Raw genomic sequence first — 25216 nt, 5'->3', positions numbered from 1 at the left:
GGCGAAGCATCGGCAGGGTGTTCGAGGGAAGTAATGTGATGTGTCGCGATGCAGCACGCATCGGGCTACGGTGGCCGTGCACAGGTCGTTTTTAGGTTCGTCAAACTACGGTAATGAGAGTCCCCACTTCCGGTATCGAAATGCGTACCTACTACTATTGATCGCGGGCACCCGACATCACATTTCAACACTCGCGRTCAAAATCACAAATCACCAGCATTGCGGTGAGCCACGTGCTGCTGACAAGATTCATCGGGACCGCTGACAGCCAACCGATTTGGATCAACACATTGAATCTAGATCGTCGATGCAGGAATCCGCCCGACAGGCTACAGCTCTCGCCGAACTAGTGAATGTTCAAAGATCGATCAGGTTTCAAATGAGAACACATGATTTACTTCGCACCAAGATCTCAGACTTTTTTTTATATCTTATTTCTCAAATACACATTCCGCATGTATGACTCGCTGTAACAATGCCGTACAACGCATTATTCACCGAGAGGAAAAGAAAGATTCTGTCCCAGCTGGATGTCCCGGATCAGGAATACACGGATCTCTCGCCCAAAGGATCGGTGGATGCAGGCATACGAGAATTTGTCAACGAGATCAATCTGCTTGAAGGATACGTGACGACAAGCAGTTGTGCTGGACGAGTAGCAGTCTTCTTGGACGGTGCAAACAAAAAGTCAGAAAATGCTGCTGCTGCCGATGATGATGATCTGCCTTCATCCGCTGCACCTTCAGGAGGTAAAGGCGGTGGACAATGGCTGTACGTTTCGCATGATCCCGTCGACGTGAGCAGCCTTCAAAAGGACGGAGAGCTCCTGGCTCTATTTGGTACGAAAGCGGACGAGGACGTGTCTGTTCCTCCTAGAGACGCTCGACCACGGTTTGTGCATTTCAGATTTGAGCCAATGGTAAGTCATGCCAGTCCCATCATATCTCCTTTACATTCCATATACACCTCCTTCCGCCCTCCCAAAAACGACATTTGCCACATCCTTGCAATCAACAGAGGTAACTCATCCTTCAATCGACTCATCCGGGTTGCAGTACTGATATCCTCTCCCCCAGATTCTCCACATCCTAACCTCGTCCCTCCAAAACGGCCAACATGCCCACACAGCAGCCATGTCCGCAGGTTTCCGAGAATCCGGAATTCACAGCATCGCCGGAAATGATCCAAACCCTATTGTAGCAGTCCGTACAATGGGTCTCGCATTCTCAAGCATCATCGCCTACGCCACGACAAACGGCGAGATCAGACCTATGGTATCCGAGACCTACCTTCGTGCTCTTGTGCAAATCGCCAATGAGCGCTTCGTAGTGAATGCAGACCGGACTGAGCGATTTCGACGAGCTTTACTTGGTCTTGATGTCAAAGTCAAAGAGGGTGCAAATGGGGAATGGGAGCCTGCTGACGTGCGAAGGGAGAGGAAGCGAGCGGAGGGACTGAGGAGGAAACAGGAAGTTGAATCGCAGAGGAAGGCGCAAGACGGCATTGAAGCAAAATCTGATCATGATGGGTATGATATGCCAGAATTGCCTAATTGAAGCCATCGTGCTTAACATGCATGCTGTGCAGCCATCAACTCGCCATAAACGATTGCTTGTCCTGTGTTCTGTATCTCACTTCATGCATTCCATTTCCCCGTACCCATGGTGTTCCGTCCTTCCATGTTCCCCTTACTGAACGCCAGCCTCGCTATGCATGAAACGAATGAGAGTGACATTATTCGCGAAATGAAAATCGGGTGTCTGCAGAGGAGCGCAGCTGTCGAACTCGTACAAGTTTGGAGCCTTGCCTCACGTAATTCTGCCCAATCTAAGAGGGTTTCTTGTCACCTTCGAGATCACCAGGTCCGACGACAACACCATCTTCCTCCATGGACTCGGATGAGGGTTGGGACCGTCGGTTTTCGGTCTCACTACCGTTGGCAGCTTCCTTAGACTCCTTGACGGGTTTCGGAGAGTGATGTGCGATGGTGAATGAGAACATGACGTTCTCTCCAACATCGGCCGGTCGGACGGGTTTGTCTTCAACATTCGTGAGCTTCTTGTCTTTGCCTTCATCACGCTTCTTTTGTTTGGCGCTGTCTCCGAAGATGGATTGCCAGAACTGCTGGAAGTACGATCTGGCTTGCTCCGCCTCCGGTTGCTCAGTCTCCACTTCCTTGCCATCGTCGTCTTCAATGGGCTCGCCGTCAATAGCTTCAGTGTAGGCCCACATGTCCTCCAAATCGCCTCGCACCAATGCTGTGCCCCAAACGCTGGTCAACACACCGGGAACAAGGTACAGGAGCGCAGGCTGCGCATGCTGAAACATGCTCATGAAGACAAGTGTCGTCATCATTCCGACGATGTAGCCAACCAGCGAAGCGTAAAAGTAGGTCTTGGGGAAAGAGCCGGACAAGTGAGCTGGTAGAGCAGGAGATTGCTTGCTGCGAGAAGTCCTTGTGTAGGCCCACTCGGCCCAATTACCAGACACCGAGACGTAAGGTGCCTTCTCGATAGTCTTGGTTTCGACTTTACCATCGGATCCAGATTTCGGATTCGTGACTGCCTTTTGCTTGCGTAGGTAGAACAGGTGCAGGTCGAACCTCAATGCGAGAGCGATTATCAATCCTGGCAGCACAATGTCTCCGAGACCAAGCATGCTGTAGTTGGGCTTCGCTCCCTCCTTCTGTGGAGAGTTGGGATCATCCGGTCTGGGGAAGATGAGTTTGATTGGGACATCAAGATTCTGAGCCACAGAGACCATCAGAGGGGTGTAAAACACGGCCCAAATGTCGTAGAAGAATAGTCCTCCAAGGATCAAAGTACCAGTAAAGAAGGTGGTGGGAGACATGAGCTGAAAGGCACCATAGCAGACAGCAAAGCCCTGTAAGTTGGTGAGCCACCACAGCTTGTCGACGAAGAGCGAATAGCCGATTGCTACCACGGCTAGGATAGATGCAAGTATGTTGTGGCGAGTGAAGACAATGCGGAAGTTCTGAGTATTCTGAAGATAGACTTTGGCGAGGAACTTCTGTCTGGTGAAGCTTCGCAGCTTCCACGCAAGATCGAGCAGCGGAGGCGGTAGCCATATGGTGCTGAACGGGCCACCAAGCGGTGACTTTCGGGCTGCAGTATGTTGGGAACCGCGGTCAAGAGCGACAACTTTCCGCTCAGCATCCACCACCTTCCAGATCACGCCTCCACTGCCATAGTAGTTCGAGAAGAAGAAGCCCGCCACTGTACCCCACGTATCGCTCAACAACTTGCCTACACTATATGTGCCAATCAAGGAGAAGTACACTCCGAGAATCGTGTTGATAAGACTGGCGCCGAAGTGCTGGATCAAAAAGTACAAAGCAGTCAAGACCAGCCCGGCCATGACAGGAAAGATGACTGCATCTGTGTTTGTCAAGCCTTCCATCTGCTGGACAGTCTCTTCTCCATCGTCTTCCTCATTGCTATTTGCATCGTCTTTTACTGGTTTCGCGGCGGATGCTGGGCGTGACAGCGAGGCATGCGCGCCGGTGTAGATGGGGAAGAGAGCGGAGATCAGAAGGTGGCCGTACATCGGGAGCAGGTGTCGCTGCTGCTCGTATACTGCGGCTGCTCCGTTGAGCCACTCGCTGTAGTCGAACGACGCCATGTCGAACAGAGGACCGTGTTGTGTTGTTGTGGTGGTGGTGTTTATTTCCAGAGGTGGATGATGGATGATCGACGGTTAGGTTCGCGTCCGAGAACGGGGAAGATCGACAATAGGCATGTGCAAGTCCAGTCAACGACAACCCAACCACATTGTCCGATTGTAGGTAGGAGCGAACAAATCGAAGATGCTAGCAACTGAAAGACACGGGATTTCCAAGAACAAAGATAATCTGGCAGATGCCACCGCAAATGGACCAGAGTGGACCCTATCGTAGCCGACGGTCGACATACACACCATAAGGTACCTCCTGAAAAGACCATTAGGCAAGATGGCTTGCGACTCTCGATTAATTGAAGAAAGCCGCTTGCTGTGGCACTGGTCACAGATGATCACGACCGCACTTCCACGCCAAGACAGGCCTGCATCGTCAGGTACTGCAGAAGCTATGCGGTGCTTGTTTCGCAAGTCCGCAGTAAGAAGGCCTTGCAGCTACAGACAGGGATGGAAGTTGATATCAAAGAAGAAGTCCGGACGAGACTCAAACTGAACTTGAAGCCTAGAATTGGCGGATATCTTATGATGAGCAGGACAGCGAATGAACTGCCAGCCTAAGTCTGATTTCCTTCCTTTTCGCGTTACGGACTCAGCACATGCAGCTGCAAGAGCGACGATAGATCGATCGGCTTGAACAAAGGCTTCTTCCATGGCTGACTTGTCGCATATTCACACTCTGATATCGGCCGAGCGGGCAATGGCTCAAGCATATCTTGAAAGCATGCGAAGCAAATCATGATCGATTTCCGAATCGCCTGGCATGCCATACAGAAAAGGCTCCTCTTCTGGTGTGGCCATGGCAATAGTGATCTCCGACTCTCCCTCTTTCGTATCGGCTTGTTCGATGTCGGCAGACTCTTCCTCTTTTGGCCTCGTTCCCCGTGGGTCGCAATCTGCAAGTCGACGCGCGCCCGCAACTCGCTAACCTTCAGGTCCCCGCCAGTTGCCTTCCACACCTCCGGAGAGTTATTCCACTCCTCGAGCTCCCTGCCAAACGTAAGCATTAGCTTTGAGCATTGCATCATCCAGGAGCGAACATACTGCATTGACTCTTCTGCAGCCCGCAGGTGGCGATGACCGCCGTCCGAAGTGCTGTCGGTGGCGGCGACCCAAAGCCAAAGTTGGACGCGTGCAATGAGTGGCACTTGTTCCTTGGGACGAAGCAGCAGATCGAGGCTTGCGGCGCGTACGATCTTGGGACTCGTCTCCCATGTCATGCGCATGTCGTCAAGGAGCCTGCGAAAGGTGGCGTGGTCGCCGTACCAGGCATTAGCGCGCTCGATGAGGCTTTGTATCGACATGATGGAGAGTTGGTGTGACATGTCGAAAGTCCGATGATCGGATCGGACGAGTTGGAAGTGCTTCGTAGATGTGGGATGTGGAAAGCTGGAAACAGCACAGCATTACTTCGAGCAAACCAGCACGTGAAGATCTTGGCAGTCGACTCAATCTTACCTACCGAGAGCGAAAGCTCCACATCTATTAATACTCCCACCGGCGAGATCTACTGCTTCTCAGCATTGTTCTTACCCTAAGGTACAGTAAATAGCTCGGAACAAGTGAGATGCCATTCACCATGTTCAAGAATCAGAAGCTCAATACATACTTCTAAACAACAGCGCCAATCATTCAGATCATCGATAAAAGCCGCTCTCATGAATAGCCCCACGAATTGAAGATCGATAGAAGCGAATCGAGAAAGACTTCATCGTTTACCGACTACAGATGGCAGTAGCAGCAACATCGCACTGGCCAAAGGGACGGAACGACATCCAACAACTCCACAATCCGCTTCCCATGACAAAGGTACATACAACCACAACTCGACCATCATTCTTTCCGTCTCCCAGCAGACTAATATCCCGGAAAACGATTCAAAGATTCCACAATCTCAATAAAAGCACCTCCTCCCCACGGCTCACTCAATCGATCAGGACGACCATTAAATCCCCTGTTATTCCTCACCTTCGCCTCAACGCCACCAATGATAGGTTTCACCACAACATGGACTGGATGATTACAAAATCTCGAACCTAGCGAATGCCTTCGAGCACCTTCTCGAGCCGCAGCCAGCGAATTCCAACATCCGACTTTCGAGGTATATTGTCCTATATGCTGTTCGGGTAACAGACCTCCTTGCACGGCATAATATGTCAATGTGACGTGGAAGTAAGGTGGACCGGAGGCTAGATCTGGAATGTTGTATTGGTATGGATCGCTGTGTAGCTTTCGATGCGTTTCGCCGGGGCCGCCGTGTGTGAAGAGCAGTGGCGCGCTGGAGTTTGTCGATGTGGTAGGCAAGTTCGGAATGCTAGGTGGTGCTGATGGACCAGCTGTTTCTTCCAATGAGGATCTTGATCCTCGATATGGAAGCGTTTGTGTGGCGGCGGATGCTTGTCGGGCCCTTTCTTGCTGAGCCCCTTTAGCCAAGAAAGCCAACATCATGGGAGGTGTGCCGCGTGTGCGATTCTGGTGCTGGTTGAGATTGCGACTTCGTGATGAAGAAGCAATTGGCTGTGCTGGAATTCCATCATCTTCTGGAGCAGATGAGCTTGATGGCTTCGGCGTGGGAGTTGCGGGTGCAGTCACAGTCTGCTGGTCCTCCTGGATTGGTGGTGGTTTTCTCTCTGGTCTGGGAGCTTTCCAACGGGCGTAGCGGCAAAGAGGGTGGTGTCGGTCGGTTGAGCAAAATCTCGAGCCACAAGTTTCAGAAGCAGGCATCGTTTTGACGTTGTTGAGAAGCAATGTCAAGATGAACGTCCATTCCATCAGGATGGCTAGTTCTTCTAGTCGTCCCTGCATCGCGATCGCAGATCTTGATCAAGCAGATGATGATTCTTTTGCCAATCGATCTTAAGATCCAGACGTAGTCCCAGCGCTTCTCGATCGAATCGAGATTGATATTCCCCATCAATCAACTACCTTCCAGCCATTTGCCAACAGCTTTCCTCAAAATCTCGCGGCAACATGTCTTCTTATCAGCCACGAATTACCCGCGATATTCCTCATGAAGACGGGAATCTAGTGAACGAGACAGCAGACCCAATTCCTCCTCCTCCTCACTACGAGACCGATGGACTCCGACGATTTCACTCCATCGGCGTCGACCTCTACGCCGTCGACTGGCTGATCTACAAACCAGCCACGTCCGCCAATACACCCACAATCCCCGAGATTCAATTGAAGGGCATCTTCGGAACGCTTGCCAAAGCTCGACGAGCCGCAGGCTTCGGATCCCTGAACCTACGCGTCCTGCGAGAGGATAGGCTGAGTTCTGCAGACTTCGAGGCTCTCGATACGAGGAGGCGGGAGCTACAGGGTGATAATTGGGATGAGCAATCTGGAGTTGTGATTCCTGTTATCAGAAGGAGTCAATACTATCTGGAAGCTTGAGAGAGGACGATCAAGCTGCAATGTGATGTATCGATGGGAGTGTGTGAGCAATGTGTATGTCTCCTAATCGATAGTCGATCAGCGTTGCATCGTAATCATGATGCTCACGTCTTGCAGCGTCTTGCGTCAAACACGTTCGATCCCTCGCAAGAATGCCCCGCAGACAATGCATTGCCCAAAGGCCTCTTCACGATGCAGGTGTACTCTCATCGTACAGCCATGGAAGCCACCATGTCATCGCATCTCCTTTCTGGGAAGCGTCCGTCGTATTATCAACACCBCAAAAACCATGCCTTAATCCCAACAGCCCTTCTGCAACCCTTCCCTTGACAGTACTACTTGTCAATTCGGCATCGTCCTGTACGTATCTCCTCCCAGGCGTCTCCATTCCTCCGGACCCCCGAGACAGACCCGCAAGCGACGCGGCTGGAGGAGAGCTCGAAACCGCCGGACCATACAACATTCGACTGCTATAACTCGTAGGCTTCAGCACTGGAGCTGMGAGCATGACATTCGGAGGCGGCGGAGGTGCTTGGGCCATCCTTGCTCGAGCTTGGTCGCGAAGTAGAGCGACAGCACCTTCCACCGCTACGGAAGTGCTTAATTTGGCTTCCGGCTCTAGCTCTTCAAACGGGATGGCGACTTGATTCGTCCGTACTTTGAACATGGCTACCTTGAGGCGAAGTCGAAGTAGCTCAGCACGAGAAGGACCATTGAACACAAATCCAGATCTTGCGTGGTCCTGTTGAGATCCGCTCGGAGGAAGTGTCTGGGATGATGGGTCGTAGTTGATGAGGGAGGAGAAGGATGCTCGTTCCCCGGAAGATCCTTCAACAACATTGGCATTGCCGTCTTCAGATGTTGGTGTGTTGGGCTCTGTTGGATAAGATGTTTCAATTTTTGGTACAGGTACCTGCGTCTGAGCTGGAACGGGCTGTGTCGACGTTAGTGATGATCAGGACTAGGTCTGGTAGTCCATTCATACATGGGCATGTCCAACGCTCGCGGCGCTTCGGTTACTGTCCTGATTCTCATGAGAGTGGTACTGTTGATGGAGCGGCGTTTCACTGGACAGCCTCCGCTTCTTGAAGTACTTGAAGCCGTTGCCTTCCATAGCAGCCGTAAAGCTCCGTTTGAGGGGACTCCCCGCCATTGGCTTGGTCAAATGACTGGCGGGAGGTATTGCTGAGGCTCGAACATTGGGAGACATATCTCCCAGAACGCGACGTCCAGAAGATGCATTGCTCCTGCTGCCTGGGTGAGCCGACATGGGTCCAGCGCCAGCACCGGGTTCTTTGTTTGTTTGCATAATGCTCGTTGGAGCTTCCAACGCGTCGAAAACCTTGCGAGCAGCTTCGTGAGGGATGGAAGTCTTGCTGATTGATCCCACGGTTTTTGTATAGTGTCAGTGTAGCCCTCTGAAGGATCTGGAATAGCCAAGATACAAGGTGATCGTTGGTGATGTTGAGACGCGTTCCGATGTTTGTTAGAGGTCGCGAGCTGGAGGACCCTGCCGACGATTCGACGAAACGATCGCCGCCGAACCCGCCTCCGGATCTCGGCTCACAATTGCCGCACGACAAAATGTGAGAGCGTGCACTGTTTCATGAAGCAACATAACAGCATCGGCTTGGACGGAAGTGCTTCCTGTTGTCCTGGCAGCAGACACGTGTGAGTAACCACCACAGTGGCAAAGAGTCCAGTTGATCAGGAGATCGTACGCTCAGGCATACACTGAAACATGGAAACGATTCAAGACAACATCATGAACAACTCGCCAACTTCAGGCTGTGCGGAGTCGGCTCGAATTCGTTGTAAGTAGTACTGCCTCATTGACTTAAAGAAGAAGTCTCTGTCTGGGCTTAACCATAAAACACCATGAATCAACGCTTTCCTCTGCCAACTCCGATTTCCATGACCGTGACTTGAGGTAGGGGACTTCGTAGAACATCACACATCGACTAGTATTCCTGAGCCGGTGCTGCGCTCTCCTCACCAGGCGCACCCTCCTCCTGTGCGGCCGCCTGCTGTGCAGCGGCATTTTGAGCGGCCTGAGCGGCCTTGGCACCGTAGTCTGTCGAGCTTGGTGCGAGGATGGGCTGCTCCTCCTTTGGCTCGATGATGGTGACGGAGTCTGGGAGACCCTTACCGCCGGCCTTCTCGCCAGCTGGGTCACCAGGGGTGGACGAAGCGCGCATGATCTTGACCTTGATTCCGAGCACACCTTGTCTGAGGAGAACGTGACGAGTGGCGTGGTCGATGAAGTCCTTGGCGGGTTGACCGGAGTGGATCATGAATCCGTCGGTGAACTTCATGCTCTTGGCACGAGCAGCACGCAGCTTTCCGGAGACGACAACCTCGCAACCCTTGGCACCAGACTCCATGATGAAGCTATATTGTTATCAGTCAAGGAGTCTAAAGTATAGGGCTTTCATGCAACCCACCGAAGGACACCATAGCATGCACGACGAACGGCAAGACCGTTGAGGAGCTTGTAGCGGAGAGACTCGCACTGGGCGACAGCGGAAAGACCACGGGACTGAACCTTGGCGGCGTAAAGGGAGACGCTGTCGGCTGGGAACTTGAAACGGTGGGTGATCAAGCTGGTGAGCTGTTATGGGGTCAGTATTCGTCCCCATCCTACTTCATATCCTTCCAAACTGACCTCGCGAATGCGGCGTCCCTGCTCTCCAAGAACCTCCTGGGTGTGTGTCGCACGGATGATGATGTCGGTGACGGTGGGGGTAACGCGGACCTCGACACCGGAGTAACCTTCCTCAGCCAACTCGCGCTGGAAGAACTCGTTGAGCTCGGCGTAGAAAACACCGTCTGCGACGAACTTGCGGCGCTTGGAGATGTTGACTCCGCTCATGGCCTGGGCTGGGGCTGTGGTGGACTGCATCCTGGCTTCCTGTGGCGTGGAGTCCTGAGAGGAAAAAGTCAGCGTTTGCACTGAACCTCTATATCCTGCCGCCAAGTCTCAATTGTCTTCGCTGCACTCTGCAGCCGCTGCTCATGTTTTKTCCCAATGCGCGTCTGCCTTGATTTTTGCCGCCGATGCCCCCAAAGCAATCGCATAGACTGTCGCGCACATGCATCTGCTTTGGGTGGCATGGTTGTCCATATAAACTGCCTCGACCTGGCATTCCATCACTTCCCGGCTTCCACAAGCTCTTTCTTGCGCTTTCCAATTTCATTGCAGCGGCGACTGCAGCGAAGACTCTCAGCCCTGCCAGCACAAGAGGATTGCTTACCTGGGTGATTAATGGTGAGTCGTGGGAGAAGCGGGCGGGGAAAAGTTGCAGGTGCAGCGAAATTCGATGTGGAAGATGCTTAGTGGCTGACTGATGATTTTTTGCCAAGCAATTCCTCCTCGACTGGGAGGAAAGTGCTCCCGCATAGAGTGTGGTCAAGATCGATACGATGATTGAATAATATTGAACTGTTTTCCAAAGACATGTCGGCGGATCTTCTTCGAATGATGCTTTCGAGCATGTGTTTAGCAACCAAATCAACACTGGCTCTTTCGACAGACCAAATGCTGAAGGAATCAGAAAAAGCAAGACGAGATCACCACGTTGAAGAGCATACAACAGTGTAACGTTTGCATTTCGTTCGCACGACAATCATCACGAGCGTACTATTCTATCCATCTATCAATCAGGCAATGAGCCAGGGAATCTCAATCGCATCTTTCAACCCAAACGAAGGCAACGCCGGAAAATGCACTTTTTACTGCTCCGCTTTGCTTCATCAGCCCCGTAATCATCACTGTATAGAACTCCGCAACGCCTCGGCCACCAGTCTCAAAGCGTGAGCATCGTATGAGAAAGGCATGCCCTCTGTAGAAATGCAGAAGATTAGATTTCTCGTCCTTCGCCATTCAACCATTACTCCTCGGCGTCAGAGTCCGGAGGGTGAGGTGTACCCTTGGGGCTGTTGAGCCACTCGATGTGTCTCAGACGTCGGCGAACTTCCTGCTCCTTCTTCTCGGCACGTGTGAGCTTCGTCTTCTTCTTGCGAGCACGGAACTTGAGATCGCCACCATCCTCGGCTTCACTCTGTGCACCAGAACCCATGGGAGTACCATTGGCAGATGGGGCGGCAGAGCTTGCAGCCGTGCTAGGAGCTGCAGAAGATGCAAGAGAGGAACCGGGGCGCGAGTCCTCGAAACGGTCGAGAGACACAGCGAGGTGACCCTTTTGTGTCAGGCGACCATCGTTGACGTGCCACTGCTCAGGGCAGAGAGCACCGACGAACTCTTCGTTGTGGGAGATCATGACAACACCTCCCTTGTAGTCGCGAATGGCGACAGCGAGACCTCCGAGAGAATCTCTGTCCAAGAAGTTGGTAGGCTCATCAAGAACGAGCAAATGCGGGTTGTTCCTGCGATTGTGTTAGTCTTGCCCTTCATCTAGACTGTCAATCCAACTCACCACATAGCACCAGCAAGCACAACCTTGACCTTTTGTCCACCAGACAGGCCGCTAATCTCGTTATKGTTGGCAATCTCGGGATCCAGGCCGATATCCTCAAAGTGCTTGGAGATGACCTTCGGCTCCAGTGTACGGAAACCAAGACCTTCTCTACTGGCCTCGTGGTCGTCAAACTCTTGAATGAGCTTCTGGTAGCCAAGCTCAACAAGCGTCTCACGAGAAACCATGGTGTTGTTCTTTGGAAGCTCGTTCACCCACTTGACCTCGTACTGGTAACTCTTCTTGTACTTCTGACGACCGATCAGAGCCTCGATCTGACGAGCGCCCTTGCCGTCTCCAATCTGGATGAACTTGTCCATCTGTGCCTTGTCCTCTGGAGTGAGGACACGGGTCTGCTTCATGAGCACTTCACGGTCATCACCGTTGGCATAACGCCACTGAAGGTACTGGTTGGGTGTCTTCTCAAGATGCATCTCAACGTGTTCAAGCGCGTGCTGCTTGATGTAGCCAATACGCAAGTTGGGGTGCTTCTCGACACGACCAGTCTGAGGAATGGTCTCGCCGGTGAGGACCTTGATGAGGGTGGATTTACCAGCACCGTTGGGTCCGATGATTGCCACACGACTGCTGAGAGTAAGGGCACCACTGACTTCATGCAAGTTGGGCTTCGTGGCACCAGGATATGTGAATGTGCAGTTGGTCATGCGGAGGATGGAACGAGTGTTGGACTTGACACCAGTGAGGATTCCAGGGGGAGGGAATCTGAACTGAACCTGAGAGTCACTGAGGGTGTAGTAGCTCTTGGCTTCTGGGCGAACCTTGACCAGATCGGCGAGGTTACCCTTGTAGTGGACCAGCTTCTTGTTTTCGTAGTTGTAAATGTCTGTGCAGACCTCATCCAAGAAAGCGGAGTCGTGAGATACAATCAGAGAGCTGATGTCGGTGTGGGTCTTCAGGTACTCTTGGAGCCACTTGACGTTGGCAACATCCAAATGGTTGGTGGGTTCGTCGAGCAGGAAGACATCAGCACGCATCAACATGGCTCTGGCGAGAGCGAGCTTCATCTTCCATCCACCAGAAAGACTGCCGACCTTTTGCTCTTGACGACCATCAGGTCCAGAGCTGAAGCCGACCTCCTCCAGGACAGCAGAAATACGCTCACGACCTTCGCTCTTGATTGCTTCATCCTTAAGGCAGTAGTCAAGAATAGTAATCTCGGCGTCTTCTCCCTGGTTGTGCTCAACGAAGCAGGTCTTGACCTCATCCTGAGATGGGAAACCGTCAAGCTTGCCGGTGGCGATGGAGCGCATCAGGGTAGACTTTCCAGCACCGTTGCGGCCACAAAGACCATATCTGTGGCCCTTGAGCAGACGCAGGTTTGTGTGGGAAAGCAGCAGCATGCCTCCGTATCCGAGGGAGAAGTTGGCATTAACAATCTCGACCTCGCCGTCGTCTTCCTTCTCGGGCACACCAAACTTGCGAGCATCCTCAGATGTGTAGAACTCGAGCAAGGCCTGGGCAACGAGTGCTGCCTTGCCGTCATCCAGCAGAGGCTGGAGGTAGGGCTCAACATTGCGGACAATGCGGGTCAAAGCACGCTGGTTGGCATCTTCAGCAACGCTGTCCGAAATGAACTTCTTGGCGTGTGGCCACAGTTCTGAATCGCCAGGGTAGTTGAGCATGCCTCCGTTCTTCTTGATCTCCTTCTCAAGTAGGGCAGCGACCTCGTCGGCGCTGGTTCGCTCAATTGGCTGGTGGGAGCGGTCATCGGCGCCGTTCGTAACCTCACCAATCGCCTTCAGAATAACATCCAGAGCTCTTTGACCGATCTCGCGCACTTCGGGGAGGGATGCACGATCGCGAACAGACTGTACACCAGGCTTGAGCTTTGGCAAGAAAGCTCGTGCTTCGACTGGATCGTGCACAAGCTTGGTCAAGTTCTCTACGACAACAAGAGTCTGTCTGAGAACCTCCTGAGGAGTGGTGGGGGTGTTGAGAGCGCGCTCCAAAAGTGGTGTGAGGAGTGCAAGCACTGGAGATGTGACAACAGTCACGAAGGTCGTCTGACTGAGCGCGTGAATCGCTTTTCTCTGCGCATCTTCACTTGGGTCCTCCATGCTCTTTATCAGAAGCGGAATGCGTGGTGCCACATCGTCGTTCTGGAGCAGGCCTGTGAGACTGTTCATGGTCTTGTGCGACTGCTTGGAGACCTCGGACTTGAGGTCGTGCATACCGCCCTCGACGATTGGGATCATCGTGGCCAAATGCTTGCCCAGTGCTTCACGTAGCAGGTCCTTGTTCTCCTCAATCTCCTTGCTTTCCATTCCAATCTTGGCATCGTCGGCCATGCGTCCGATAAGCTCGAAAGCACCGACGGTACCCTGCCATTTTCCCGTCTTCTTGCGCAAATATGTCATGAGGAGGGGAAGCAGGCCGTAGACTTTGGCCTCGGAGGACAAGTGACCGTAAAGAGCATCAATAGCGTAACGAGCACCCTCCTTGACAGCGGCTCCTCGGTCGGCTAGTGCGTCCAAGACGCACGGGAATAGAGTTTCCTCCTGGAGAAGGAAGACAACCTCGCTGAGGCGCGCCTTGGGTGGAAAGCGCTCAAAGATAGCACCGAGGGCGAACATGGCACCCTCCCTTCGGCCAGGGTTTTTCTTGTCCGAGGCAAATTTGAGCGCATCGGCAATCAAGTTGTACTGTGAAAGACCGCGAACACCGACACTGTTGAGCATGATGTCCGTCATTGCGTATGAGGCGTCCAGTGACTCCTGCGAGGTTTTGGAGGTGTAGATTGTGGCGGAAAGGGCAGCCACGTCGTCTGGTGACGGCGGCGCACTCTTGCTGGCGACCATGGTGGGAGTCGACATTGTAGGAGACTCGATGTGAGGCATCCTCTAGCGGACGTGGAAATCTTCGTCGACGCCGCACAAATCCAGAGAGGGACTGACGGCCGATGGTGATGTCGCTGGGTTCTTCAGATAGCGCGAGGGTAGCCTAGAGCAGTATATGTTTCTGCTGAGGCCGTAAAATGCAAATTCCACACAGAGAGGAGAGTTGTCGCTAGGACAGGTGGTGGGTGTTCAGGGAGAGACGGAGAGAGCCCCTCTCATAAAATTATTTTAAGGGATCACAACGACCCGAAAATTGCTGCGGGGCCTTCCGATACCTCTCTACCAAAAACCAGACTTCCGACCTATAGGGCTAGCACGTGCAGCTGGATTTTGACCGCGGGATATCGCAGGCCTGAATGTAGCGCAGCATGTAAAAACTGGCCTCTCACCGGAACGATTATGATACCTAGGGATGAAGGATGAAGATTTGACACAGTACATGTTTCACATCGTTAAAAAGGATTTTCAATCAAACACCTTCACAACCTCATTTTTGGGATCACTATGGTGTTGCAGGAAAAGCCGTTGGTGCAAATGTCAAGCCTAAGAACTCCGCTGCGTCTGCCCATCCGCAGACGTATGTGCAGCATTGCCATGTCTCGAGGACAACCGTGGTCCATCCCTATGCATCCCTCATGCTCACCGAAAACATCAAGCCGTTGCATTTGTTTTGTTTAGCGGGTCGTAGCCTTGACCTTTGGTGCGGCTCCCTTGGCGCCCTGCTTTCCAACGACACTACGATGTGGTTAGTATTGGATTATCAAGTTGCATTCATGTAGATGAACATACCGGCCGGTGGTGTGAGCCGCGGTCTTGGCCTTCTCAGCCTTCTTGACGCTCTGTGCGGCGCTGCGCTTCTCCTTGCCAGCCTTGATGGCCTCTGCGCGGGCGGCAGAGCGGGCCTCGGGCCTCATTGAGCGGCGCTCCTTGATGACATCGAGAGAAGCACCAACGACAGCACGCTGAGACTTGACCTGCTTGCGGCGGCGGGTCTTGGCTTGCTCCTGTGATGGAGTGTGAGCAATTGTATCTTCCAACAGGACACATCCCATTTCTGCATACCTCAGAGATACCCTTTCTCCGCTGTCTCCGGCAGAGGACGGTCCACGCGATGCGGCGAGGGTTCTTGCGCTGGAGGAAAAGGGACTCGGTCTTGCCGTTCTGGAAACGGAAGATCTTGCTGTCCGAGCGGACGAAGAGCTTGCCCTGTACATCACGCTGTCAGTTGCGTGTTCATAGGCCATGAAATGTGCTGTCCCGCGCGAACGCCCACGCGCCAAATGTCATGTGTGGTTGTGTCGTCCCATATCATCACTTTCTCCTCAAATCTCCATCCACTCTTTGCATATCCCATCACCACCGACACCAAGTGCACAAATTGCAGTGACCTGTGTCCGCCATATCTGACCACCCATGCACTCGAGCCAATCCACCATCTTGCACCATCATCCTCACACATGACACTTGGGAGCGGAATTCGGGCTGTTCGCATCCAGACGCGCAATAATCGGAGCGCAAATTACACACCTTTCCGGGGTAGATCTTCTGACCGCTGAAGGTGTCTTCGTAGGTACGCATAGCGGCGGTGTTGTGCTGTGGTTAGTTGTCCTCCTCAAAGCGAAATTGACAGAGTGGTGGGCAGTTCGATTCTCGAAGTGGCTCGCTAAGCTCCGCCTTGGCGAAGACTCGTCGGCGAAAGTGATGGCGTCAAGATAATTGGCACGAAATCAAGAAGCAGCGGCCAAATTCAGTCAGAAACGTCAGCACACTGTGCAGCCTCCTCCTCTATGTATTGAACCTCGTTGTTGACGGTGCATACTGCATGGATAGAATGAATCTTGACGGTTACTTCGCATGTGAATGGCTCAAGACAAGCCATCAACTCCTTCGTCAAAGACTATGCCCACCCACTCCATTCATCGTTCTCGCCGTTCATTACAGTGCACAGCGAGACAAAATAAGCAGGTCAAAGCCGAGTCGCTTTTTGTGGTAGTACATTCGATAAGCCTAAAGAAAGCCTTTCATTTCGATCCCACAACCAAGTATCATCCCCATCCCATTCTCAAGGAAACGCCCATTCCCCTGTCTATCGCAGAGCGCAATGCATATCCACGTTTTCCTTACTCCTCGCCCTCCTTCAGAACGGTGTTCTGGCCACCCTCCTGGTACTCATCAATCTTCTTCTCGAAACGAGCCTCGATTGTCTTGAGCACTTCCATGTCGCGCTCGGAGCTGACGAAGCTGATGGAAACACCCTTGGTACCGAAACGACCAGCACGGCCGACACGGTGAAGGTAGGTGTCAGCAGCTTGGTTGAGCGACTCCTTGTCGGATGCGCCAGGGTTGGTGGTAGAGTCTGGCATGTCGTAGTTGATAGCCAGGTTGATACGCTCGATATCAATACCACGACCGAAAACATCAGTGCTGACGCAGATACGCTTGTCGAAATTCTTGAAGGCTGTGTAGCGCTTGATACTGTGAAGTTTGTTAGTGCACACTCAACACGAATGCGATCAAGGGATACGTACCGCTCTTCCTGAGGGAGGTKGCCATAGACACAAACGGATGGGAAGTTGCACTCCACCAAGAGACGGTCGAGCTCTTGCGCACGGCTGCTGCTCTTGACGAAAATGATGACTTGGTTGTAAGTCAACTCGTCGAGCAGGTCGTTCAGGCGCCTGTTCTTCTCCTCTTCCTTGCTGCTGATGTAGAACTGTTGAAGACCATGGAGGGAGAGCTTCTTCTCGTCGTCGATGAACAGTTCCAGCKGAGTCTGCATGAATTTCTTGCAGATGGGTCGGACTGCTTGTGAGAGCGTCGCGGAAAACATCATGACCTGCTTTTGTGTTGGGGTAGCACGGAAAATTTCCTGGACATCGCGGCGCATGTCTATTCATGGTTAGCAAGAGCACGTTCAGTCTCAGCATATGAAGAACAACTYACCAATCTGGTCAAGCATCTTGTCACATTCGTCCAGAACGAAGCGCTGAACACTTCCAAGACGCAACTTCTTCTCGCGAACCAGAGCGTTGAGACGACCAGGGGTTGCGACAATGATGTGTGGGTGGGTCTCTTTGTTTTTGAGAATCTTCTCGTTCTCCTTGATGTCGGTGCCTCCGTAGAAGACCTCGGTTCTCACTTCAGGCATGTACTTGCTGAAACGAATGTACTCGTTCTTGATTTGGAAAGCCAATTCGCGGGTGTGGCATAGAATGAGCACGCTGACCTCGCCGTTTACGGGCTCCATCTGCTGAAGAGTCGACAGCACAAAGACGGCTGTCTTACCGAGACCAGATTTGGCCTGGCATAGAACATCGGTTCCAAGGATGGCCTGAGGGATGCAGTTTTGCTGCACTGGAGTGATATGTTAGAGAGTGTTCGTCCAATGGTTTCGCATGAAGAAAAAGCGCGAGAAGAGCGTCCATCCGTCCATCCATCCATCAGTCTATCACATCCGTGTCGCGTTCTTAGCCAAGCACGACGCATTGATCGCGAGCGGTCAGATCGTGATGGTCAAGCCTTCCACGTTCTTCGCCATGCGCCTCGCCGCGCAAGTCCCGAACACCATCCTAGTGTCGTTGTATGCAACAGCTCCTTCATTGTTCCTCATCGCGCGACATGCATGCCCCAACTCGCAGGTGCACAGCACACTGGCTCAACGCGCCTTGCGCATGAAATCTCTGATTCTCCCCGCTTTCAATGGCTAGTTTGTGCGCGCTCCATACTCGAGCCTTTTCTGATGGACTAGATGGATTGTGGACGGACGCTCCTCGCTCGCTCGGGCTGGACTCGCTGGTGGGCTCTAATCAGGATTTACGGAGATGACTAACCCTCAGATGGATGCTCGAAGCCGCAGTCCGTAATAGCCTTGAGAAGCTCGGGTTTCAAGAGGAAGTCGCGGAAACTGGTCGAATGGATTCCGACGTAGCTGCCCTTTGCCTTGTCGCCAGTTCCAGCATCGCCCTTCTTGGCATCGCCATTGGAGGCAGCAGCACCGGTTGCGCCGTCAGTTGGCTGAAGCTCCTCGTCGGAGTAATCGATGAGATCTTCTTCGCCGGCGGACATGATGGCGGTGACGCGTGTGTTAGTGGGGGAGGTGGAAGATGTTGTCGCGCGCGGTCGAGCTGTAGCCTGCTCGAGTCGGGTGGAGCGGTGATGAGGCTGGCGAGTTTACTCGACGATGAGGATGCGGCGATCGTCGGAGGATGAGAGATGATGATTGCTWCTGGTTGCGGCGAAATTTGCTCGGGTGGTGATGGAATGAAGAATGGAGAGGTGGTCTTGACAAAGCAAAGGTCCGCTCCTTCCTCGCGAACGCTTATGTCAGCTGTCATTGGGCTTTTTCCACCACTTCTGTCTATGACTTCATCATATATATATAAACATTCATACACATGAACAGCGGTTTACAACATTCCACTGGATGGCCAAAGAAAAGATCAAAGGCGCAAAAGGCGTGCCTAACAGGCACCTCCATGCGCGAGTCGCATTTCTTCACCAAGCAGCGTTGCATCTAGCACGTGCTTCGAAGGACTCGCAAGATCATGCGGATGCYTCGCTCACTCGTGCACCTCCATCGGATGGATTGGACACATCGTCAGTCGCGGGAGTCAAACCATCACATTCCACCACTACAGGTCTTCCTCACCATCTTTCCTCTCAGCTGCGTCAGGTCGCTTTAAAGGCTCAAATCCGCCTGGACACTTCGGTCAAGCGCGGCTTTTGCAAGACTTGCAATKGAGTTCTGCTCGAGGGAGAGACATGCTATAAATTCACCGAGAATCTGTCTCGCGGTGGTCAAAAGCCGCATGCAGATATGCTGGTGCTGGAATGCATGGCATGTGGGACCAAGAAGCGGTTTCCCACGACCACAATGCGCCAGAGAAAGAAAGGTGAGAGGAGGAAGATCTCTTCAGCTGACGCCGGAGTAGCTGTCATTTCTCCGTCCAAATGATTGCATAAGGCATGACGGGTTCATCTCCTCATCTACAACGTAGTACAATGGTCCCCCAAAGGAAAATGGACCATATAAGAATATTCATAACACATGCTGTGTGTCTCGATTACGCCACCGAAACTCCTGGCCATCATTTCTGTTTTGGCAGTCTCTTCTCGACGTCTCTCAACGACCGATTGATGCCGTCGATGTCTTCGGTGATGCTTTCGAGGTACTCGCTATGCTGCTCGACCAGTTGTAGCATCTTCTGGATCATGGCGTCCTTCCTGGGAGGGACAATCAGTACAATGTTGCTTTGATGGCGATAACGGTGGACGTACTTTGCGGGCGGTATGTCCCGGTAGCGGCAGTGGGTGCCTTGTTCCACACAAGGACCACAATATTCGCTGCCATCGCAACGCTGCTTGCGTTTCCGACACTCTTCACAAGCCTGCGAAGCGTTAGAAAAATAAGCCCTTGGCCGTTCCAAGGGATACCCTCAACACTCACAGTACGTATCCGCTTGATCCGATATCGCCGGCGGTCGGAACCGCTCACGGGTGAAGTTGTCTGACGAGCACTGGTGGTGGAGTTGTCGAAGGAGGGTGCGGGAGTATCAAATGGTGTCGTGGGAGTGCCAAACGACGTCGTCGAGCTCTGGATGGGATGTACTGGATCGGCTGGAGCATAGTTGTTGTACACGGGCGGCTGATTGTACAAATCTCCCGAGTGATGGGAGTATCTCACAGGCACAACAGGAGCTGGTGGTGGAGCTGACCGAGGTGGCTCCTCATAGTACCAGACCTGGCCAGGGCCATACTGTTGTGCGTACGAACTCATCTCTGCAACTTGCTTGAGAGATTATCAAAGAAGAATTTGGTCGGGATTTGCGATTGTTGAAGCACAAAAGGCTGTCGAGGCGTCGTGTTGTGGTTGCCCAAAGAACAGGCTTCTTCTTTTAACAACACTCAGCTTGTTGCGTTTGCTCCCAACATCATTCTGGAGATGCCCCGTTGTCAACCCTGGTTTCGTGTGCTGCACGCCACTGTGAAAGGTTGCACGACATTCCTTTCACCTGTAATAAACCAGGAATGGTGGTGGGGCGAAGCAGCAGCCATCGATGATTGATCACAATTAACCCTGGACTATGTCATGCGAGAGATTCAGACCAATTTCGCCTGATCAGCATCGGCGGTCCATTCAATCAACGCTATGGTGTGGAGAGTACATTAGACCCGTCTCAACAAAGGCCCACCCTCCAAACCAACAGAGTGAAGCCAGCTGGGCGCGGACGCGGATTGCGATGCCGTGGCTTGCATGGCTAACCTCAGATAGTGGTTGCACGTATATTGCACGCCAGAGCCGGCATGAATGCTGTGGGGATGGCCGGGACAGCAGTACAGATCTCCAAATCCAGGGTGACAGGCTTCCTTGCAACGCCTCTCCTCCCGCTGTGCACGTGTCGCAGCACCAGGGGAAGGTTCGCGAAATGCTTGTCAACGGCGGTCAACTGTTCAGGTAGTTGCAAAACCTTTTGAATCCTTGGTAGCGAGACTGCCGTGGCATTCTCGCCTGATCGGGCAGTTCATTGGCCAGGACTGGTATCCCACAGCAGAGGCTAGAATCTGTCCGCAATGGTTAGGGTGGGGTTTCGATCGTTATTGGGTGATGTTGATCTCATCCCTGCTACGCATCTGCTCGCCTGCAGAGGCTAGAACCTGTTTGCAATGGTCAGGGAAGGGGTTCCATCGTTATTGGGTGATGTTGGATCGGATCCCTGCTTCGCATCTGCACGCCTGCAGCGACGCTCTGTCCGTTCCGAATACGAATGAGCGAGGATTTGCACAATACTGTTCACCTCCACGTGCAGTGTACGCGGAACAAATCCGAAGCGGTGGGCATCAGAACGAAAAGGAATTCGCGATTATTATTGACATTGGTGCTTGCTGTTACCGCTTTCTGAAGACAGTGCCCTCGACGAGTCCCGCAGATTATTATTGATAAACACCAATCAATCACTGGTCCGTACCAGATATGCATAGTTTTTACATGCCACATGTGTCACTGTGAAAGGAAGATCCACAGCAATACAGCGTTACATTCGCGCCCCCACCATCATTGTGCATTGTGGTCGCGAGTTTCCGCGATGAGGTCTGTTGCCGAGCGAGATGCAAAGTGCCCGAGCAGTTCATCGTAGCAGGGATAACGACCAGCACGACTTTCGACTATGCGATTTCGTGCAGAACACATCGGACATATCCTCCTCTTTTGCTCACCATGATCCTGCAGCGAACCCGATACCACCCACGGCCCCACGAGATGCCACATAAGCGTGCTCGGCGTGGTGGTTTGTCCTGCAAGATCTAGCGAAGGGCCGCTCGCCTCGCGGGGGGAGATATGCACAGCCCGGCACCACGAGCCGAAGCGAATTGGCGTCGTGAACTTGAAGCTACCCAACCATGGCGAGAAAGCAACCTGGTATAGAGATTGGACACAAGGTACAGGGAAGTAAGGGTGATAGCCGATTTGATTGTGCAGACAGTAGTGCCATCGGCCCGGTTTTAAAAGGCTTCGCTTCGCTGCACGTGCGAATTCTGTGGTTGTGAAGAAGTTTGTGTGTACAGCAGATGCTGTGGTCGGTGGGGAGGCCTGTCAGTCTCTTCACCTTTCGCGCTAGCAGGGGCGGTGTGAAGAGATTGTGAAGTGTCCTCGCAGGGATTTAGTACTGTAAAAGCTGCATGATCCTCTGACTTACTTCCAGGGGTCTGCTTCGGCAACATGCAGAGCGATGCTCCGTGCAGCGGTGAACACAATTGCTTTGGTGATCCGATGCCGATGCTCTCGCGCGGTGTTGTCGTCAGATCCGTCCGACTGCTTTCACCAGATCCCTCGACGAGAGCCGGGTTTGCTTCGTGAATCTAATCGGTTTACCCCTGAGTAGAGCTGGATCTCAATACTCGAGTAGATGTGTATATAGAGACATCGGTCGACTCAGGCCACCACCAAGAAGTGTCCGTATAATGCCCCTTCAAGGTCCCCATGCATCGACCCCTGGGATTCGCCGGCTTTCGCCGCGAGCGCGTACAGTAGGTGCACTACTGCAGATGTGTAACTTCCCTGCACGCGCATTTATGCTGTGTCTGCGTCTCGAGGTCCTGCCTGGGCAGAACACGTCAACGGTCGGGCCTGACTACGACCACTGGTAATCTCTGCAGATCACAGCGAGGGCTGGGCGCTGTAACGCTGTTAAGCCTGAGGAATCTCCAGTGAACTCTATGCGAGTTACAGCCAGCGTTTAGCGCGGGTTGGGCCAAGAGACTGGCGCTGTTGACCATTCACCGGCGGAACGCCAAGAGACATTAATTGTTCCTTTGACGCCATCCCCTAAAAGGACGTTGCGAAGAAGCTCTTGCCGATGTGCCGGTGACGTCGAACCTTGCTCGGGGTATGGGCTTCCCCTGGCTTCTGCAAGAGTGTCATCTCGTCCTCCTGCTTGCCTGGTCGAAGATCTGGCACGCCATCGCGGAAATCGGCACACCATCGCGAACAGTAACGGAATCTCCGATATGAAGCGACTCGCCGGCGGCGGCGGCCCACTCACAGCGGCACGTCCGTGACATCCTTGTAAAGGCGTCCCTCTGCTCCTCTCAGATATCGCGTAAGCCGCACCTCAAATCTCCCCACAATTCTATTAACCAGAATCTCGAGGTTCTGGATCCTCTGCTCCTCGAAGGGTGTGCGATCATCGTCAATATCCTGCATTGGGGAAGTGCGTCCCAGTGATGGCAAGGAAAGCCCAAGACCTTGCTCTTCGAATGCAATGATACGTACGCCAATCTCGCCCATAGACCTTGCTCCAAAGACGGACTCCTTTTCAACGCCCGTCGAAAGTAGACTCAAAGCCTGCCTTCGTAGAGACGGAATCCGACACTTCAAGATCACGAACCTGAAATGGATGTTAGTTTCACCGCCTGCATCATCCCCCACGGCATCCTTACCAAAGTGGCGCGAGAGCTCCAACCTCCAACGTAAACACCGCTCTCTCAACCGACTTCTTTGTATTGTAGGCCGCCGCCAATCGAAGAATTTCCCGAAAGTGGTAAGTATAGTCATCAAAAGCGGTCTGCATGGGTGCCATTCGAACCGCAACACTCACGAGCAACACATGGTAGAGCATCTGCAAGCTGCACGCCGCATCGTCATGGTCTCTGGCAAGTCCACTGCGCACGAACACGTGGTACCACTCACGAATACGATGCTCTAGATCGTCGCCCGCAGTTTGGATGACAGGAGGTATGAGTAGGGACAAATCTCCGTACATGGCTGCCTCGTAGAGCATGAAGGGGATGTCTTCTTGGCCTGGATGTTTCGTGACCGCTGCTTCTGCGCTGCAGCCGTAGCGAAGGGTGTAGAGTACGTCGTCTTGGTTTTGAGATTGGTCTTCCTCCGGATCCGATAGATGTTCGAATGGTGAGGTGTCCAAGTTGGATTGATTGTCGGGATGTGAGGCATCTGACGCCTCTGTGAATTCCTTCCACAACCGCGCAGCATCTTGCAGAAATCTATGACCGTCTATAGTAGGTTAGACGGTTCAACAAGAGTCACCTCCATATAAGATACGCACCCTGATTGAGCGCAAACAGCGCATCGCGAGCATCTTCCAGACTATGGAACACGACGTCTTCCCCGCCGATGAAAGGATGAGGGGTGATGTCAATCGGCAGCCAATGCCCAAACGCAGCAGCTGTAAGACTCATCCTGATCAAAATCTGCCTCGTTGGTTTGAAAAGCGCATCATCCGAAGCAAGAGGACAAGAGCTGACTTGTTCGAGCAGCTTGATTCCATTCGTGAGGAGGGCGAGAGCCGAGAAGACGGAATCTCTGATGACTTCGATGCATGTGAAAAGCATACAAGAGACCAACGCCAACAGTGTGCTTGCCTTGTTGGCTTCGACTTGCTTCCTCAATGTCTTCATCGATCGATTGTAGTATCGCAGCGCAGATGCATAGTTGTTATCAATGCTTGAGACTGGAGAAATTGCAGGGTGATCCCTGGGTGTGGGATAATGTTCATTGTTAGTTAGGAATGTCTTCATGTATTGAGGATGTTCATAAAGGATTGAGATGGCCAGCAGAGCATCGAGGATCACAGGCTCGCTTTGAGCAAGTGCTACAGTGATATTAGACGTAGGTAAGAGCTGCAAGTGAGGCRCCACTTACAAAGCATCGGACCACACCAAAACGGCTTGTCCATCGACGAACCACCCATCCGCGGTGCCGTCCAAGAAAGGAAATAGTCAAATGTTCGTTTGTCACCGGGATTCAGAGCCCACGGAGACAACTGTCGCTCAATCGTTGAGACACTGCTGTCCTCGCTGGGAGACGAAGATCGGGAGGGCTCTGGTGGCGACTTAGATCCCGCATACTCGCATTTTCGTCCTGCTGTTGAGCATTGCTGACAACGAGGACGACCCCTATCATGAAAAGCAAAGGATTAGCACGCATTCTCAAGCTTTGAGGCTAGGGGGGGGGAATTTGAAGCACGCATTCCACATTGCGGTTCACTCACTCATCGCATTTGACCCTTCGATGCTTGCAGAGCAGACAGCCAGTGCGTGACTTCGTGCCCCTGCGGCCGCTTTTGCTTCGAGCTTGAAGGATATTTGCCGTGGCGATGGCCTTCCACGCTTCCGCTTCTTTCATGTTATCGTATTCCTGAATTCATCTCATCCAGAAAATGAACATCCATTGAATGCAATGAGTGTGATGTTGTTGTTGAACGCGAGTGAAGAAGAGTGGATCCCATTTGGTACACACTCGCGTTCTAAACATGTGGGACGCTTGTTTTCGGCAGGATT

At 52.7% G+C, this 25216-nt stretch overlaps 13 protein-coding genes; 3 read left to right on the top strand and 10 right to left on the bottom strand.

The window, feature by feature from the left end:
• Positions 1-475: 475 nt before the first annotated feature.
• RCC_06996 (related to DUF207 domain protein) lies at positions 476-1556 on the top strand (the record flags this gene model as incomplete). XM_023772256.1 has 2 exons in its annotated part: positions 476-919; positions 1077-1556. 2 exons carry the CDS (start codon positions 476-478, stop codon positions 1554-1556), a joined length of 924 nt encoding a protein of 307 aa, XP_023628024.1.
• Positions 1557-1827: 271 nt separating this feature from the next.
• On the bottom strand, positions 1828-3642 carry RCC_06995 (uncharacterized protein; the record flags this gene model as incomplete). The annotated part of the gene is made up of 1 exon (XM_023772255.1): positions 1828-3642. The coding sequence occupies one exon, from the start codon at positions 3640-3642 to the stop codon at positions 1828-1830; it is 1815 nt and encodes a 604-aa protein (XP_023628023.1).
• Positions 3643-4398: 756 nt separating this feature from the next.
• RCC_06994 (uncharacterized protein) lies at positions 4399-4997 on the bottom strand (the record flags this gene model as incomplete). XM_023772254.1 has 3 exons in its annotated part: positions 4399-4557; positions 4623-4683; positions 4738-4997. The coding sequence occupies 3 exons, from the start codon at positions 4995-4997 to the stop codon at positions 4399-4401; spliced, it is 480 nt and encodes a 159-aa protein (XP_023628022.1).
• Positions 4998-5550: 553 nt separating this feature from the next.
• RCC_06993 (uncharacterized protein) lies at positions 5551-6498 on the bottom strand (the record flags this gene model as incomplete). The annotated part of the gene is made up of 1 exon (XM_023772253.1): positions 5551-6498. One exon carries the CDS (start codon positions 6496-6498, stop codon positions 5551-5553), a length of 948 nt encoding a protein of 315 aa, XP_023628021.1.
• Positions 6499-6663: 165 nt separating this feature from the next.
• Positions 6664-7089, top strand: RCC_06992 (uncharacterized protein; the record flags this gene model as incomplete). The annotated part of the gene is made up of 1 exon (XM_023772252.1): positions 6664-7089. One exon carries the CDS (start codon positions 6664-6666, stop codon positions 7087-7089), a length of 426 nt encoding a protein of 141 aa, XP_023628020.1.
• A 187-nt stretch (positions 7090-7276) lies between these two features.
• RCC_06991 (uncharacterized protein) lies at positions 7277-8398 on the bottom strand (the record flags this gene model as incomplete). XM_023772251.1 has 2 exons in its annotated part: positions 7277-8023; positions 8075-8398. 2 exons carry the CDS (start codon positions 8396-8398, stop codon positions 7277-7279), a joined length of 1071 nt encoding a protein of 356 aa, XP_023628019.1.
• Positions 8399-9050: 652 nt separating this feature from the next.
• RCC_06990 (probable S3 ribosomal protein) lies at positions 9051-9991 on the bottom strand (the record flags this gene model as incomplete). XM_023772250.1 has 3 exons in its annotated part: positions 9051-9480; positions 9534-9700; positions 9755-9991. The coding sequence occupies 3 exons, from the start codon at positions 9989-9991 to the stop codon at positions 9051-9053; spliced, it is 834 nt and encodes a 277-aa protein (XP_023628018.1).
• Positions 9992-10979: 988 nt separating this feature from the next.
• On the bottom strand, positions 10980-14383 carry RCC_06989 (probable elongation factor 3; the record flags this gene model as incomplete). XM_023772249.1 has 2 exons in its annotated part: positions 10980-11475; positions 11526-14383. The coding sequence occupies 2 exons, from the start codon at positions 14381-14383 to the stop codon at positions 10980-10982; spliced, it is 3354 nt and encodes a 1117-aa protein (XP_023628017.1).
• A 713-nt stretch (positions 14384-15096) lies between these two features.
• On the bottom strand, positions 15097-16000 carry RCC_06988 (probable ribosomal protein L24.e.A, cytosolic; the record flags this gene model as incomplete). XM_023772248.1 has 4 exons in its annotated part: positions 15097-15157; positions 15212-15426; positions 15485-15628; positions 15950-16000. 4 exons carry the CDS (start codon positions 15998-16000, stop codon positions 15097-15099), a joined length of 471 nt encoding a protein of 156 aa, XP_023628016.1.
• A 542-nt stretch (positions 16001-16542) lies between these two features.
• RCC_06987 (probable ATP-dependent RNA helicase SUB2) lies at positions 16543-18487 on the bottom strand (the record flags this gene model as incomplete). XM_023772247.1 has 4 exons in its annotated part: positions 16543-16897; positions 16951-17311; positions 17390-17776; positions 18253-18487. 4 exons carry the CDS (start codon positions 18485-18487, stop codon positions 16543-16545), a joined length of 1338 nt encoding a protein of 445 aa, XP_023628015.1.
• Positions 18488-18845: 358 nt separating this feature from the next.
• On the top strand, positions 18846-19376 carry RCC_06986 (uncharacterized protein; the record flags this gene model as incomplete). Its single annotated transcript, XM_023772246.1, has 1 exon — positions 18846-19376. The coding sequence occupies one exon, from the start codon at positions 18846-18848 to the stop codon at positions 19374-19376; it is 531 nt and encodes a 176-aa protein (XP_023628014.1).
• A 133-nt stretch (positions 19377-19509) lies between these two features.
• On the bottom strand, positions 19510-20198 carry RCC_06985 (uncharacterized protein; the record flags this gene model as incomplete). XM_023772245.1 has 3 exons in its annotated part: positions 19510-19645; positions 19700-19809; positions 19869-20198. The coding sequence occupies 3 exons, from the start codon at positions 20196-20198 to the stop codon at positions 19510-19512; spliced, it is 576 nt and encodes a 191-aa protein (XP_023628013.1).
• A 2757-nt stretch (positions 20199-22955) lies between these two features.
• RCC_06984 (uncharacterized protein) lies at positions 22956-25061 on the bottom strand (the record flags this gene model as incomplete). XM_023772244.1 has 5 exons in its annotated part: positions 22956-23304; positions 23357-23930; positions 23983-24528; positions 24579-24832; positions 24928-25061. The coding sequence occupies 5 exons, from the start codon at positions 25059-25061 to the stop codon at positions 22956-22958; spliced, it is 1857 nt and encodes a 618-aa protein (XP_023628012.1).
• Positions 25062-25216: the final 155 nt, after the last annotated feature.

Source organism: Ramularia collo-cygni (genome assembly GCF_900074925.1).
Source record: "Ramularia collo-cygni strain URUG2 genome assembly, contig: RCC_scaffold10, whole genome shotgun sequence".
In the NCBI taxonomy this organism is placed as follows: domain Eukaryota; kingdom Fungi; phylum Ascomycota; class Dothideomycetes; order Mycosphaerellales; family Mycosphaerellaceae; genus Ramularia; species Ramularia collo-cygni.
This window is presented reverse-complemented; position numbering and strand designations above follow the sequence as displayed.